Source organism: Ammospiza caudacuta, chromosome 9 (genome assembly GCF_027887145.1).
Source record: "Ammospiza caudacuta isolate bAmmCau1 chromosome 9, bAmmCau1.pri, whole genome shotgun sequence".
Taxonomy (NCBI): Eukaryota; Metazoa; Chordata; class Aves; order Passeriformes; family Passerellidae; genus Ammospiza; species Ammospiza caudacuta.
The window spans coordinates 26,419,436-26,436,686 of record NC_080601.1 but is presented as its reverse complement, the minus strand read 5'-3'; the positions used below and the strand labels follow the sequence as shown (position 1 = coordinate 26,436,686).

Genomic DNA, 17,251 nt, shown 5'->3' with positions numbered 1-17,251 from the left:
TGTATGTTCAATAGGTACAAGTCTGGAGAAGAATCAAATATGGAGGGCTCCCCCTCCATTGCTCCTACCCTTTGGTTACCATTTCTTCTAGCCAAAAATTAACAGAGCTGTGAATAGCATTGAGCTTGCCTCCCACAGTCACTTTGGTTTGAAAATAACAATCAAGACACAAAAGACACTCTGCAGATTGACCACAGAAGAAGAGAAAAACCCCAAGCACTATGTTTTGCTTTTGTTTGCACTGCTCTTTAATTTCCAGCCCAAATCTTTCATTGTTATGTTTAACAAAAACATGCTCTTTTTTTCATAAATGTCTCAAAATATTTTTAAAACTTATTTTTGTATTCAATGTCTTAAATTATCCAAAATTAAATTAAGCTAGCCTCCCTCTCTGAATCCTCAAGAAACCTAACTTCTGCTCTGTTTGTGGTCATGGCTGGTTTCTGTGCACTGCTGTACCATATGTACACTGCTCCTTAAAAGGGAATTTTAAAACACCACTTCCTGAATTTTACCCACACCCTCCAACATGTGGAATAACTCTCCCTTTCCACAAATTTCTCACTTGCATGCACTACAAAATGTTTCCGAGACACACTTCAAAAAACTGGAACATCCACTCCAGATTAGGCTTTTGTTTCCTGCAATTGCAGCCTGCAGCTTGACCTATCCCCAGTGTCCGTAAGCTCTTTTTTAAGCTCAGTTTTTGCATCTAAAGATACTGGGAGCACTTTTCCTTTAGAAACACATAGGCTTGGCAGCGACTGCTCGCTAGAAATCACAACACTGTTTTCTTTCTGTAACACCTCTGCCACTCTTCACTATTCCCCAGCAGTAAAAATGGAGATTCCTAATGCCACAGCCCATTTTCAGGCAGGCCAGTCTATCCTGTGGTATCAAACTGCTCTTCTCTCTCCACTAAAAACCTCTAGTCATGCCTTTACAATATCTTGATGTTTTCAGCATCCCCTGCTGTGTTTGCTGTGTTTTCTCTGCTAAGAGCTAGGTGGGGAAAGGTGAACAGTTTAGGAATTTGAAGAATGAAAGGCATATTGCTCTGGCTCAGGACAAAGAGCAATTGTATCATCCATCTCAGAGACCTGCACTGGGCTGCTGCAGGGGAACTGGATGCGCCATATCGAGTCTCTGAGCATTTTGAGTGGGGACTTTCACCTCCCTGTGTCGTAACCCAAATTCCTCATGTATTTTGGCACAGCAAACTGAAATCTCTCTCCTGCCTTGTGCAATCTATTTCCCTATTCAACTGGAACCTGCCTTACCACCAAACTTATCAAAACCTTCATCAAATGAAGGTGTTACATATTCTCCCACCCCCCCTTTTTTTTTCTTGGCTGGAAATGAAGGTTCCTGGGTAGTTTCTCTGGCCAGCCTGCTCAGCTGTACCATGCTGATCAGAGAAGAGAGTGCGATCTTCACTCCAGAGAAGCAAAGAAAAAAGTACTCAAGATGCTCTCTACACTTCCCAAACCAAAACGAGAATGTGGCCACTGACCTCTGAATACCCTCCTGTTTCTAAAAAAAGCCTTTTTATATAAACTAAGAGGAGTGATCCAGTCCACCCTTCACTCCAAAGCCAAACATTTGCAACAATTTCTGTAGCCTCTATCACTACCAAAATCTTGGTACACAAATGCAATACTTCAACTGTCTCACAGTTTGAAGACTCTCTCCAATAAATACACTTTATTTCTCGCTAAGAGACTGTCCCTTGGCTCTTGCTTGCTGAGGAAGCAAGAATACACTCATCAAAACCAGGTCATTGGCACAGCATGCCACCATGCAGGCCTGCAGTTCATCTTCTAAGTACTCCTTATTTTCAAAGAGCAGTCCATGATCATGAGTTCAATAACAATGGAAAATTACACCCAGCTATCCAGGGATTTTAGCTACAGTTATGAAAACAGATGCTTTTTAACACATTTGATCAAGTCCTTTCCCAAGGAGTCTAGATGCAATGGTAGTAAGCAGCACTTAATTAGTTAAGATGTCCTGGAGAACTGCCACTGTTAAGCAATCTCAGCTGCAGCAGCCAAATATTTCTGCAGGGAATAACTGCTCCCACCCAAGCCTGCATCCAGAAGATTAAAAAAGTATTTCTTTAGAAAACTTCTCTACCCATTCCAAAAAAAAGTCCCAAAGTGCTTTGCACACAAACTGATGCACAAGCTCGGAGTAGGGGTCAGAGTAAGCTCAGCCATTCCTGCAAAGAGGTGTGGCAATTCTGTTAACACGCAGCAACAACACACGACAGCTTAGGATAATAAATTAATGTTGGAGCCTACTGAAACCGCAGGTGGCACTGAAGTAAACACACCATAATTTAGTGCACTGCAATTTGGCCTCGGTGCCAGGAACAACACCTTCATTCTCCTGCAAAGGGTCTGTGCACGCTCGCAACTGCGAGCAGATGAGATCTGTTGTTTTTCATGAGAACTTCCAGAAAAAGAACCCACTAATACCACATTATTGCCTGGTTTCATTAACCACTGACACTTCCTAGAGCTTCTAGGAATTACTCAAGCCCTGACTCAGCATGAGCCTGGATGGAGGACTCAGCACGAGCCTGGAGGACTTGCCTGGATGATCACAGGAGATAGCAGCGTGTGCCCACCAGAGTCATTTGCTGGCCTGGCTTCTGGCTTCCTCTCTAATGGCTGTGTCCCCACCCTGGCACCCAAGAGCACGTCTGCCCTGCAGGGCTGGAAAGCCCCCAGTGCATTGGAAGCAATAGCATGGGACACCCATGGGAGCTGAGGCACATGAGGGGCTCCCTGGCTGTCACTTGGGCAGAGGTGCCAGTGCTGGGAGAAGGACTGGGTGCAACTCTGGTTGCAAGCCCAGTACCAGTGCAAGTGCTGGGAGTTCAGGGCCCCCATAAAAAGCTCTACAACACTCTCTTGCCAGGAGTTTGGGCACAGCTGCAGTTTTGGCTGCAGAACAGAAAACTGCAAAAGCCTAGAAAATATATAGTACGGTCGTTTATTTGGAATAAAGCTATGCTCCAAGGCCAAGTGCAATTGTAAATATTATGTCTAAAAGTATGGAGTGAACAGTGAAGATGTTCATGACTGAGCTGTGCATTTGTACACCTGGTGAGGGCTTGGCTTCAAACCAGCAGCAGGGAGGTAAGCTGAGCAGACCACTGGCGTGTGCAGCCAGCAGCTCATTTGGCAGGAGGGGAATTGCAAATTCACCCAAAGACAACAAAACATGAGCAGGAAACGCAGGGGCCAAGCAGAGCAGCAGTGCACACTAACACCTCCTTCAGGGTAAAAACAGGTACCAATTCTGCCTTGTGATGAAAATGGGTAAGATCTATGGAGGCAACTCAAGTTTGGCATTAAAAAGCCTCTAAAAGCCAAGTAAAACTGAGCTTCTGGTTGTGTTCAATGTTCCCAAAAGCATTCACTGTTGCCAAATGCCTTCCTCTTGCTCTTCAAGAGTTTTTTCTTCCCAAATGGATATGAGCTGTTTCTCATCAGCATTGTGTTGAGTTACCACTGCACTCACTGGAAAAGGAAAAATGATTGGGAGACACATTCTGAGCCAAATTCACCATTAAATGTCTGATTTGAGAGTATTTTCCACAGCCACCTGGCAGTGACCACTGGGAACAAAAGCTTATGGCAATCTCAGCACAACATGACAGATAAAAAAACAAACAGTGACTTTGGAAATACAACTTCTGATAGATAGCCAGAGCAGAAGTAAAGTACCAGTCTGGAGTGAAACAGGCACCAGGAGACTGCTAGACTTGAAGGCAATTTCAGTCTTGCTCTTGGTTCATGAAGAGTCAGAAGTTGCAACACTCCAGCCCAAAAACAACTGAGTCTTGAGAATCACTGCTATCGATATTTTTTTGTTAATGGCGATGCCTCCAAATGGACAGTGATGGAAGCAAAGGTGAAACAGACACAGCCAAGGAGTTGATTACTGCCAAAAGATTTCCCTGCCAGAGCACCAAAACCTTTAATGAAAGTAAAAGAATCAGCACCAATCTGTAAGCTCAGAGCTGTAAGCCTGACATGAGCAGGAAGCTCAGGAAGTCAGAATGGAAGCTGCAAAAACACCTGGGAATGGAATTAGGTCCCATGGAAGCCATCTCTCAGAACCAGAGGAAGTACTGAAGAAAGAGAAGGCTGCTGCTACATTTACAGAATTCTTGGGAAAGGGAGGCCCATCACATGGTCATACACCAGAGATGCTTCCTACCAGCTGTGAAAGAACATGCTTAATGCTTCAAGAAAAACCCCTTCTAGGACACTAACCATAGTTTTGATCAGACTTTACAATAAATAAGAATAAAACAGTTTAATAATTAAAAAAATCAGAGCAGTCCTTCCTCATGAAAAAGGAGGGAGCAATGTTTGCTTTGATGCTGTACTGTATTTTCTGCCTGGGATGTTGTCACCAGCAATGCCGTTGAGGGAAGCTCCTTTTATCCTGTGCAAAATGGAAAATGTTTTCTGGAGTGTTCCAAGGGTATGAACAGAGAAATTTGCCCTCAAGTTCATGGTAAACTTGGGCAAATGCCATGGCTCTGTTGGCAGGAAATCCCCTAAAACCAAGCCAAAACATACTGCAAAGTGCCTTTGTGTCTGCCCGACAAGCATCTGGATAATAGCTTTGGCTCCATGAGAGCTGGTTCTGAACAGAAGGAGAGGTGGGACAATCTCATTGACTAAAAAATGTCCCAAATGGTGGCCTCACAGTCAGTCATGGCTGGAAAAAAATTGTCTTCACAGGGCCAACACTATAATCAAAAAAGGGAAGAGAAATTTACTTGGTACCACAACCTGGATGCGCTGGGGCCTAATCGTGTCCTTTGGCAGAGGGGTCACATCATTTCCTGCCACTGCAGGCACAAGCCTGTACGAGCCAACCCTGCTGCTCAAGAATGCCAGATGAAGGATCCAGGCCATAGGCCCATGAACATTTTAAGAAGGAATAAAAGAAGCCGCTGAATGACGCGATCCTCTCCTGCCTGTCCCAACCATACCTCCTGCTGCTTCCTCCACCTCTTCTTGTGCCGGCACAAAGTTGTGCGCAACTGTGGTTTGAACTGGTTTGAGGAAACCAGAGCAGGTTGAAACTCGTTTGGCAAACACAGCAGCAGCGGCAAGAGAAAGACTGTGACTTTCAGTGACAGTTTTATGTTAGTTTAAGTCATTGGAACTGCAGTCCCAGCCTGACCTCATTGTAGGAAAAAGTTACTGAATATTTGTAGAGTACAATGGCAAAAGAAAAAAGCTGAAGACATCTCCAACTCCTGCTCGCTTGCTCCCAAACTGGTAACAAAAGGAGACACACGTTAACTGCAGCTGGTTTCTAGTTTTCAGAATAGTGCCCACTGTACACCCACTGCAACGAGATAAGATGAAAAAACAAAAGTTTCAGAAAAATCCTTATCCCATTGTGCAATGAGAGTCAACGTGAGGCAGTAAATCTGCAGACACTGCTTTTATGCCTCTCTCCTAGGGAGGGAGCCTTCCAAGGGCAATTGCTCCCATGCTCCAGATGACACATTTTTAAGTCCAGTCCCCCCCAAGACACCAATGTTGGTAAAATGAATGTTGAACAATAGTCTAACAGAGACCAGAGTGGAACATCCAGCTGAGACCACGTCCTGAACATCTGGGAACAACAGATCTAGGTACTTGGTGACAAGCTGGGTTGGAAGTATGTAGGGCAGGGGGTGAAACAACACTAGGAGTCCTCTTGCCTTTTTTCCAGGCTGTTTAGCACAGCACAGGTGGAAGCAGCCACATAGGGCAAAAGTCAGTATCTGCATAGCCAGGCTATGCCAGACAGCTTGCCTTCTGCTTTGGATCCGAGAATTTTACTGAGCCAGACCAAAACAAACTTAAGGTGATTTGGCTGTCTGGATTAGGCTACAAGAAGTCCAAGTAAATCAGGAAATAACTCCCTCAGTGAGCCTATTTATTATAAAGAGTTTCTGCATGGTTGTGACATCTGTTGTTTGCCCTATACTGTTGGTGAGGCTTTGTCATGGCAGGGTTATTGCTGCAGCACAGCTGAGGAAGAACAGCCCAAGGGGAAGTTTGAGACACCTAGGAAAGAGAAGCAAGTAGAAGCCTGGGTGAAAGGCAAGGAGCAGCAAAAATCTTTCTTTGAAAAAGGATGTGGGATAAGACAACATGGGGTAAAGATGAAAACATGGGACTGGTGCATAGTTTGACTGAGTGTTTTGGAGACTGCAGCAAACTCTTGGACATGAATTCCTATTATAAAGCTGACCTCCTGGAATATGTACGTGGTACAGCAGTTGCTTTAGTTTCAGCAACTAAGCAGATCCTTGCCAGAATTTCCTGGCAGCATGCTTTTTGGGAAAAGAACTGTCTAGCGATTCCAAGGGGAAGCGTGCAGAGATGAGCAGACTGTTCAAAATCAGCAAAAACACTGACTGTGCTGCTTGCAAACAGAACATTTTTTCCCATACAACTCTTCTACTAGGACCTAAACAGTCAAGATCTTTTTTCTTTTTTTTCTTTCAGAAACAGAGGGGCTCAGTATCTGCTAAAAAAGACAAAGAAACAAAACAGGCACAAGCAATATATGAATGCTCACTCATTACCAGTGCTGGGCTGCTGTACAGTACCTACATCATCCAAGACCAGCTAAAGTCCTCCAACTTCTAAATCCTCCAACTTTTTGCAAGCAGTGAGCAGCTGCCTGTTTCCATGCTCCATGATTCCTGAAGCATAGTGTACTATTTTTCCAACCACACAATGAAATATATTTTCTACAGCTGTGCTTGCTGTGTTTAGAGCCTCTGGAATAATTTAATGATTCCAAAGGCCAGGAGAGGCACAAGGATGGATGTCAGCAGACCTGGACTTAGTGTTCAGTCCACTTTATACTCTCAAACCTGGCAAAATCCAGAACCTCTGAGCCTAACTTCTTAGCCTGCAAAACACAGGAACTGCATTCCTCGATTACCTTCTCACTTGTATTTCGAAAAGTGGTATTTTGGAATGTCTAAGCAGTAAGACACCTGTCAGGCCTGGAAAAAGGCCAACATTGGAAAACTCCAGCAAATCACAATCACATCACAGAGACCTCAATAAAAACTGCTAGGAAGCAAAATCCAGTGGCAGCTGCCATTCTTCCCCTTGGGGACCATGAGTTCTCTGGGGAGTCCAGCTAAATTGTTCAATGAAAATGCTGACCCAGCTCATCCACCACTCAAACATCTTTTCCTATGTGAGGAAATGCAACAGTAAAGTACATTTTTCCATTTTATTATTATTATGTTCGAAGAAAATAAAAAAGACATAAAGCAGCTTTTGCCTCATCAGGCTACCAGCTACCAAGCTTAAGAACTAATTAGAACTTTACATAGTTATTAGACCTATATCTGTAAATCTGAATATAGTTTTATTATTTGGCAACACAGCACTGTTTTAATTTTTTTTTAAGAGGTGGGTGGGGAATCTGAACTGGGTTGTTATCTAATTTTAAACATAGGCTGTCCACCTGCTTGGCATATCATATTCTCCATTCCTCCACTCCACCCCTTAACAAAATAATACCTTGATTTTACATCCTATTCCACTACCCTCAACGACTGGTTTAAAATTACCACAATCTTACTTGCTGCCTAGAATTGCTGAGATCAGCCATTTTCAAAGACAAACTTCCCTCAAATTCCGTAACAGGGAAAAAGGTCCTTTTTACAGGAAAAATTCCAAGTGGCCACAAAACAGGATCATGTTTCAGAACACATGTCCACCAAAGACCAACTAGTTTTCCTTTCCATTTCAAATGCCACCCTCCTCTGCTTCTTCTTCCCACAAAGCTGTGGTGGTAGATAAATCCAGGATTTAATTCAACAGGACTAGCAAGAAGGTCTATTTTCAGGCACACAAAAGTCTGAAACACACACATTGGTGGTCTGAGAAGGTCAAGAGAAGCAAAAGCTTCTCAAAAGCTACTTCAGTACATGCATATGTTGGTTAAAAACAGAACAACCGTGAAGCCACACTTAAAAGGTGCTGCTATGTTAACTGCTCATTAACCAGAAGTTATTATTAACTTTTTAAAAGCTGATCTATTCCCAAGCATGTAAAGCAGTTGCTCTCAACTGCTCATATTAAGACTACTCACATTTACTATCACCACTTTTCACCTTGAAGGCCTTCAGAGGGCCTCAGCATATGTACCTATCAAAGATGCTCCACAATTGCTGAGCAGCTAAGCTCTCAACCCCTAGAATATGGGTTTAAAGGACATGCTCCCTCTATGACTCCTTCCCATCCAAAGGAAACCTTTTTCTTACCGTTTGGCAAAACAAGCTTTGAAAACATTAGCTGATTTTATATCAGTGTTGGATGTTTGCCTGAATTTGCAAAAAGCCTAGAAAACAGGTCTTGTGTTTTAATTACTTCCCTCATTTTGATGTGGTACACAATGCTCCCTGTGAGACAGAAGAAATGTGAACACACAGAAACCTATCTCCCCCAAGGAACCATCCAGCAGTGTGTGTGACCAACATGTTTATTCCATGATCTCACTGTGACCTGTGAGTCTGCTCTAAAAAGAAGCCTTTAACATTCTGCCTCCTTCTAACAAAATCTGGTTTTGTCTTCCAAGAACTTTTATGATGCAGCCAGGCACTGCCAAGTATAAAGACAGTGAAACCATCCCATTAAAATGGCAGGGGGTTACTGCTTGGACCAGAGTGTTTGTATGCAATCCAACCAAGCCTCTCTTTCAAGATGTCCATGGGAGAAACATGGTGACCGTGCCACCAGTTCCACTGCGCAGCTGCACTCCAAACTGCTGCTCAATTTAGATCCTGCTTGCTAAGGAGCCTGTGAGCCTCTGCACACATGCAACTTCTTCTAGATTCCCACCCACACAAATGCAAAACCAGGTTTGACCTTCCCCACTCTGCCCTGTCCATGCATCCCCCTCTGGCCTGAAAAAATTCCTGCCATCTGTCCTGCCTGGGCTGCTGACTGCTACAGTCTGATCCAGGCACTCCAAGGCTCCAATACAGTCACGCCTGTTTCTCAGCCTGCTACAGTCCCTGGAGCTGCCCATGGCTCCCTAACCTGAATTGTTCACTGAACTGTTTGGACATTTTGGAAAACAAGTCTGCTGTAAAAGGTCTGCAATACATTAAAATCCTGCCATAAGTATTGACACAGCAGCCACTGGAGTCTGAGCACAGTGTGTCTTGAAGATGCTTACTAGAGAGTCCTGTTCAGTTTATAACCACATCCCCCATACTTCACTGGCTAATTTGAGAAGTAAAAGCATGTTTCTAGACTAAAGGATGAAGTGTCAGCTATTCCTGTCCTTGGATCCAGGTTAAGTAACAGTCTTTGTACGTATAACACATTTCCACACACAAGCTACTTTGGGAAAGTGAAACTGTGGGCACAACAGAGGGATTAAGTAGAAATCATAGTTGCATAAAAACTAGAAGATACCATTGGGTGTGGTAAGAAAGTATCTCCAGTCTCTAATGTAGGGGTACAATGTTCAGAGCACCACATTTCCAAATTCCAGGAGCAGAGACGCCCTCCCAGCCTAGGCTCAGGACAGTACAACAGTACAACATCAATGTTCAACTTTTTGTGTCCCTCCTAGAGAAAGAAGACACCATCAGACTGAACAAGCTTAAGTTTTCCTTTAAAACTCAGCATTTATCACTTTCTTATGCTTTCAACTTCCCATTTTTCCATATATCTTAATCAAGTTTTGCTGACCACCTGCTCTGACCTCCCTGCTGCCATCTAAGGGGACTCAGCAGGTACAGTCACTCAGCCATTTGCTGGAAACTTCGCTATTTTTAAATCTCACATTTTGGGAAAAAGGAGGTAAGAAGGGTTGCAATGGGCAATGTGTGATCCTCACAGTAGAACATTCAGCCACTGCAAACCCACAGGGTTTACCCAAGACTCTCTCTGCACAAGGACTCTGAACGGTCCTGAAGAGAATAAGCACACTGGCCCTCCTCCTTGAAAGGACATCTTTAAAAAGATATACCAGATTTAAACTTGTTGTGCTTGCCAACAAAACCAACAGATAAAACCATGAAACCAATAGATAAGACACTGAATTAATTCCCTGTTGAGTGTGTCAAGCTCTAGTGTTGTGTGTATGGCATTTCTCCCTCAAGCTGGTTTCCTTGCTCCTGTAGAATGTCATCTTGAGTACCCAAATCAGTGAGAAGAGCAAACAAGAGTGGCAAGATGACCCATTACTCCTGAGAAAGCACCCACTGTGACAACCCTATTTCCTTGTCTCATCACATCAGCTCTGGATTGTGCTGCAGTGAAATGCAAAGGCAATGCACAACAAGGGCTGAATACAACACCCCAGGGGACACAAGCCAGACCTGTAGTATGGTACAAGAGCCATGCAGGTTAGGAAGGGAAGCCATACAAAATGGAAGGACTTACACCAGAGTTCATAGTAGTAGTTGCAACACTGGGATTGTCCACAACAGTGGCCCGTTTCACATATGTAACTTTGATTGTTGACACCCATGCAGGTTTCCTTGTCCTAAAATTAAACAGACACACTTTTAAGATGCTTTGTCAGTATCTTTTGTAAATGTTTTACTTGATGATCTGCAAGCATTTGAAAAGTACAAGTTATGGTCTTTGGAAACTCTAAAATACATAAGGAGGTTAAAAGACATCTAAGGACCACCAAAAAAACAAAGGACCATTCAGAAGAAAATCCCCATATCTCCAAACCCATGAGTTACACTGTTTTAGCATCTAGTCAGCACTGCTGTCTCATTATCCCTCTCCTTTTCCACTAAAAGTTACCACAGTTTGGGAGCCAGGCATTCTCTTAGAAGAAGAGATGACATTTATTCCACATTGTACACAATATCACTGTATTACTGGGGCTGAATGCCAAGTGGAGGAAAAGCATTCATAAAGGGAACATCATAATTTGAGAAAAGACTGCTTGGATTCATTTAGATCTAAGTGATAATTACAATATGTTCCTGCAAGATTCCTATCTAAAATGATTTCTTCATAATTAGCCATGTGCTTTATGGAAGATCAGCATTCCTGTAAAACTTCTTCCTGGAATAGAAAGTAGTCCAGAAGCAGAGCCAAATCAGCTGTAGCAAATCACCCAGCAGGTCCTCAAGACACCTAACATGGAAAAGGTCTATGCTGTGAGGTCTCAGTTCCCCACATGGTGCACCACTTCTCAGAAGTCTGTGTTTTCCTGCTAGTCTGAAAATATGGCTGGAAAAAAGTATAAAACACAAGAAAACAAAAGCATTTTACAGGCAGTGGTTTGTACATCCTCTATTAGGTTTTGGAGCAACCTGTGAGTTCAAAGAACACTATGGAATTTAAGAAACAAAAAAATTTGTTTCTTAAATTAATTAAATAATTTCTTAATTCAATTAAAACCACTGTAACAAAGTTTTTATTGTCACTTTCTTTCACTTGAAGTCTATTTCAAGGAAACGAAAATGTGGGTAGGCTTATACTGAAAGCTCTGTTGAAAAAAAAATAATTTTGGAAGTATCAACTTGCAAATAAGAAAACACCAACCCACTAAAGCCCAACAAAACCCCACCAGTAGGTGACAGGGATGCAAATCTGTGGATCCCAGCACTGGCTGAACTGCACTATTCTTCTCATTTATGTGAGTCCACCACAGCCACACTATTCACAAACTTCTATGGAGCCACCACACATGCAAAATACCAAGTGCATTTTAATGCTGAACCACCTCACTGAACAAGTCATGTGAGGCAGCAGCTTCAGTGCAGAAGAGTCCTGCACTACGTTTTCAGTTTATTCGGGGATCTGGAGGAGAACAAGCACTTCCCCACCACACAGCACCCTGGTTGGAGCCACATCTCACCAACACAGGTCTCTCACCTAAGCACCCAAATTACAGAAGCAACATAACTCCTGAGAGCAGAACAACCTCCTGCCATCTTTTCTCCTAAGAAGTCACACCAACTTTTGATCATGTGAGGGCACAATTCAGCTAACACAACTCAGCATATGATGTACTGCTTCCCATTCTTCCATGGATAGTGTTATTTCCACAAAAGGCTCCAAAAACCACCTTTAAAATGCACCCGAAGAGGCAACAAGCTGGAGGGGTCTGCCTCTATTTTTCAGGAAGAGGCAAACATTTTGCTGGACAGACCAGTCCAGAACTACTACAGGCAGCTAAAGAAACATTTGGTTCTTGAGATGTTGGCATGCCTTGAGATGTTGGCATGTCAAAAGTAAAAAAAACCCACCATTTTCCTATACGGTAAAGAGGTGTTTCCATCTCTAACTGATGGCAACTATTAGGAGACTTTGCTGAGCCAGCACAGAATTTTCTGCTTCAAGCCTGCTACTTATTCCAAAAATAGTAATTTTAGCCAGCAAAAGAACTAGAACTAGGACACATCTATTATCTGCTCTTATTAGTTTATTTACATTTTTCCTCATTTTTGTTTGCTTTGCAGAGCTAATGTAAGTGATGAACAGCATAGATTTTGGCTCTCATATGAAGACAATTGAGAAATTAAGATGCCATTGCAAAACTGCAATCCTGTTGATAATGCTCAAGTCAGAGAATGACTAGCTGAGGTTTGTGGTTGTGACACATGAAGATCAGTGTGACCTGTTGAACCAGCAAATGAATCACATGGAGCTGGTGAAAAACCAGTCTCACAGTGCCATTTTATTATCTTCTCTGCATCACCACACTTGATCCATCCTTGACCACTTCTGGCTTACTCCCCAAAAATTTCATCCACTCAGTTTTGCCTACTTCAAAGAGTAGCAATGAGGACCAAATCAGTGTCTTTGGGGAGCAGCAACTCATAACATCTTCAACTATATTTTTCCCACTTAAAAACTTGGAGCACTACTGATTTCAGAGACTTTCATCGCACCATCCTTTTATTTGAACTTACTGACTCCCTCTTGCCAACTTCATTATATTTGAAATGACTTTTCCACACATGCTTACGTGCAGGGCTGCTCCTTGTTAACCCAGCTGGCCAACACGTGTCAGGACATTCTCAACAGAGGATCCTGAGCAGCTAGGATGGTGTTCTGCAGGTTCCTCCTGGAGATCAAGTCTCAGGCAACATCCTGCTTCCCATCTAGAGCAGAGTTTATATCTTACTGCCCATTCTTTATACACTGACCAAGACAAATGCTCTTCCCCGCTAATGTACATGTGCTTGTACCTCCAAATAGTCCCACAGCTGGGGTTCTGAAGTCCTTGCAGTACCACCAGCCACACTCCTCAAAGTCGAAGCAGCTCATTTTGGAGCCTTTCTGCTGACCTCTGCCAGCTCAGCCACCAAGAGGCTTTTGGGAACATGGAGCTGTCAGACTTGGGGGCCACATGTCACACCCAGAACTGTCACCCTTAATTCTGTGACTTAATTAAGTCACAACTTAATTCTGTGAAACTGTATTTCCAAACAGTTTCACAGAATTAAGGAATAATTTGGTTTGGAAAGGATCCCAGCAGGTCACATGGTCCTACTACTGAATGGCATGGCTACCTCTTAACACTGGGTTACACAGCCTGGCACAGGGAAAGAGATAAAAGGTAAAGGCCACAGATCTTCACAATTAGAAGTCTACTAGGGAAAGATTCTGGCACAGGGAGAGCATTGTTTTGGGATATGTTATAGGTGACTCCTTTGGAACAAGTGTTTGTCTCCTTTCCTCTTTTAAGTCAAGACTCATTTCTGTGAAAAGCTGAGCCACTGTACAGTTTGCTCCTTTTCTGCAAGTCAAGGAACAGGTTATGTAGAGCCACCCTGGCCATGACAGAGACCATGACACTCTTTGTTAGGAAATTTCTACTTACTTCCAACCTCTTGGATCTGACTTCACTTTCTATTTAAATCTCCGGCTGTACTTTTCATACCAGCAGCATTTTATTATTTCTACTTCCTTCTCCCATGCATTCTTTGTGTGATAGGCTGCCAAACTAACTACTTAAGATATATCAGCAATACAGTTATCTAGAGTCTAAATGTCTCCTGGAAACAATATCCCAAGTGCTTGTGCTATGAAGTGTACTATTCCCTTTTTCACACTAAGAGCCATACACAAGGCACAGGGCTGAAAGAGTAATTTTATAGATAAAGAAAAAATAGATGGTGGAAAAAACTCTCATAGAAGCAAAGCTGGAGCAGTCATATTTTATTGACCTGCCTTTGTTTTTAACTTCCACAGCAAACAGCACTTGTAATGGTAATTTTTAGTCATTCTTACTAGCGTGGAGTTTCTATTAAACTATTACAGAAGGGTTTTGCAATATTTTTAAGGTAGCCTTAGGAAAACAAGGAAGGGGGAGGGCTTCTTTCCAAAAGCACTTTCTTCCCCAACAGCCAGTGGCTATTACATTCCAGAGTGGGCTTCCCTGCTGAAGGAGAGTCTCGTTTTCTTGTTGTCCAGGCAAGCAAGCACATCCCTCCCCACCATCCTTTGTTCAGTTAACTGTAGACGCCTCCAGGCAGGATTACTAAGCAGGATCTACATGGGTCTGCTCTCAAAGAGCATTCAGCCCCATTAGAGCAGAATAGTCTTGTTTCACAACTAAGAAGCCAGAACATGCTGTTCATTATCTCCCACCTGCAAATCCTAGGAGATTCCCAGTTAGTTTCAGGGGATTCACTTTGTTCTGTAAATCAGCACGTACCCTAGGCTGCATGTTGTATCACTGCCTCCTGGTACCACCCTAGGAGTTGGTCTGAGAAACTGGAATCACTCAGTCCCTGACACACAAAAAGCCAGAGTGTTTGGGAGAACACTGCAGACGTGGAGCCTGTGTTCCCTCCCAGTCCAGTTCAACAGAAACAATCTGTGATATGTGGTACAGGCTCTTGTCATGAAACTGGTTGAGCTGGGAAGATCTTACCTGGTGCATTTTGAGAGTCTCTTCATATAAGATGGGGCATTTTGGATTAGTTTTCACATGTCATAAACTTTATAAAGTAACAGTGAATAAGATTCTTTTTCTTAACTTATTTTCTTGTTGATATATGGAATTTGTGATAAACCCACAACCATACTGGCAACTCTGCCAGTAGTCCACTTTTGCTGTCAAGTGCTTTTACAAATAATCCTTAAAATATCCAGCAGCGGCAGATATAAGAGAACTCAAGGCAGTGATGTATGTTGTCACATCTGAAGCCACAGCAAACAGAAACGTCAGTGCCAAGGAAAAAAGCCAATTATTCTCTTCACCTTCCACTCAAGTATTAGACCTTTACTGGAGGTCTGTGTGACAAATTAAAGGTCAAAATCTGGGGCACAATCAAGACAAGAGCCATTCGTGAAGGTCTGAAGGTTGACTGTGCTGCAAGGAAAGATGGAACAGACCTCCTTACCCTACTTTTGTAAAGGTTCTCAGTGGTAAATTGTTGGGTTAAATAGCTGTAAATCTGTTAGGATTTACTGTGTCTGAAGCCAATGTTGGATATGAAGGAAAATAACTGATTGACAGTGGAGTTCCATCATAATAAAAGGATCAAGGCACTTCTCTCTTTTCTACTCTCAAAAGTCAGCAGTTAACCTGGGCACATACTGTTGCTAAGTCAGAAGGGAGAAAGATGAAGATGAGCAAATTCCAGGCTAGCATGGCTCTTTTCCAAGCTGAAAATTAATATGTGCAACTGCAGCAACAAACATCACAGCCCACACTCAGAAGTGCATAGTTGGCAGCTAACAGCCTACAGAAGTTGACTCCTCAGTTGACATTAATCAGGTAACCAAAACCAGCAGCAGCCAGTATCACAAAATCTAATAATCATTTTAGCTTTTTGCTCTGTCTCCTCTTTCCACAGAAATCCTGACTCTATTACCCTAAATATGAGCACCTTTATATGACCTCAATGTGTCATTCAAACTGGCAGACTGTCCATTCATCCTAACCTTGGTAATACCCTGGGAAACGCTTGGAAATGTGACTTGCATTTACTTACAGCAGTTTATAGGCCATTCCTGTCTCCTACTATACCCAGTTTTTTTTACTTACTCTAATTCCCTAATTTCTCCAAATTTCACTACAGCATTTGCCAAGGCACTACACAGCAAATTACTATTTTAACAGGAAGAGATGGAGAGTTACTACAGGATGAGAGGAGTAACTAAAGGCCTGAATAAGAGGAATACAGACAGAGGGACTCAGAGAAAAGCCCAGCAACAGGATGAAGGGAGACTGCCAAAATGGCATCTGCAGAAGGGCAAGATACAACTGGTTTTAACAGGGCTTGGGCTCCACGTGTGACCACTCCAGACCTTCTGATTTCACAGCTCTCATAGGGACTTTGGTAATAAGCATCTATTTAATAACAAATCAAGATCCTGACCTAGTTATTTCGGTAATCTCATTAATTGCAGGCAGCAGTCCCTTGCTCTCAGTACCCAGCCACACCCAAAACAAGCAGGATGGATGTAAGCAAGTGACACTATCCTCAGAAAAATGCATTGAAGTTTGTATTTTGAGTAACTCACAATCAGTATTTGAACCATATATATTCTTTAAGCATTCTGAGTAACAGAATGGAAGTGGTTGTCAGTATATTAAATATGTCAGAAACAACTATTTGATATCCACTATTTACCAGTTCCCACTAGGCTGTTACTCAATCTCACATATCAGACTATCACTAGTGTTGGTTAGCAAAGTGCATCAGCAACAGCTCATGAGAATGCAAACACAGAACTACCAAAGAAAATGATCTCTGTCTGATAAGGCACTTAAGGGGTAGTAAGTTAAAACTGCTACTGAAAATACTAGGTTGGAATGCCCAATCTTGCCACAGGGTTTACAACAACTCCTGGTTTACCAGCAGCCCCCCAGTTCCTAATCAAAGTTAATCTTAAACTCAGGAGATCCTTTCGGAGAAGGACAGCAGGTGGGATCACAGCAAGGACAGGCAGAACTGCTGGGGAACCCGGGGTCACCAGGGCATCTCAGGACCCACAGACACCAGTGTGGCTGAGCCCTCAACCAAAGCCTCCAGACATCTCCTGCCTTCACAAACATTACACCTGTGAGTCCTCTGGAACATAAAAGCAAAAATCCACCATCTGAGCAAGTGTCATGCCTTTGGTGGGTTCAATTTAACAAAAACACCCAAGACTGCCACAGATGAAAGTGGCTTTGACTGCTGGGAGTTACTGGAACCTCAAGTGCCAGGCTCTGCCAGCACACCAGGGGATAGATTCCTGTAAGCCTGCCT

General features: G+C 42.9%; 1 protein-coding gene across 4 annotated transcripts in view; it reads right to left on the bottom strand.

The window, feature by feature from the left end:
- WBP1L (WW domain binding protein 1 like) overlaps window positions 1-17,251 on the bottom strand; it is a 44,332-nt gene that overhangs the window by 4,601 nt on the left and 22,480 nt on the right. For 2 of the 4 annotated variants that reach the window (XR_009275048.1, XM_058810362.1), the window contains exon 2: window positions 10,455-10,557. The exons of the other annotated variants lie outside the window; for them this stretch is intronic. Coding sequence is in view for 1 of the 2 variants with exons in the window: in XM_058810362.1 (XP_058666345.1) it covers window positions 10,455-10,557 (103 nt within the window). In the remaining variant the exon portion in view is untranslated. The remainder of the gene's footprint in view (window positions 1-10,454; window positions 10,558-17,251) is intronic. 4 annotated transcript variants of the gene reach the window in all.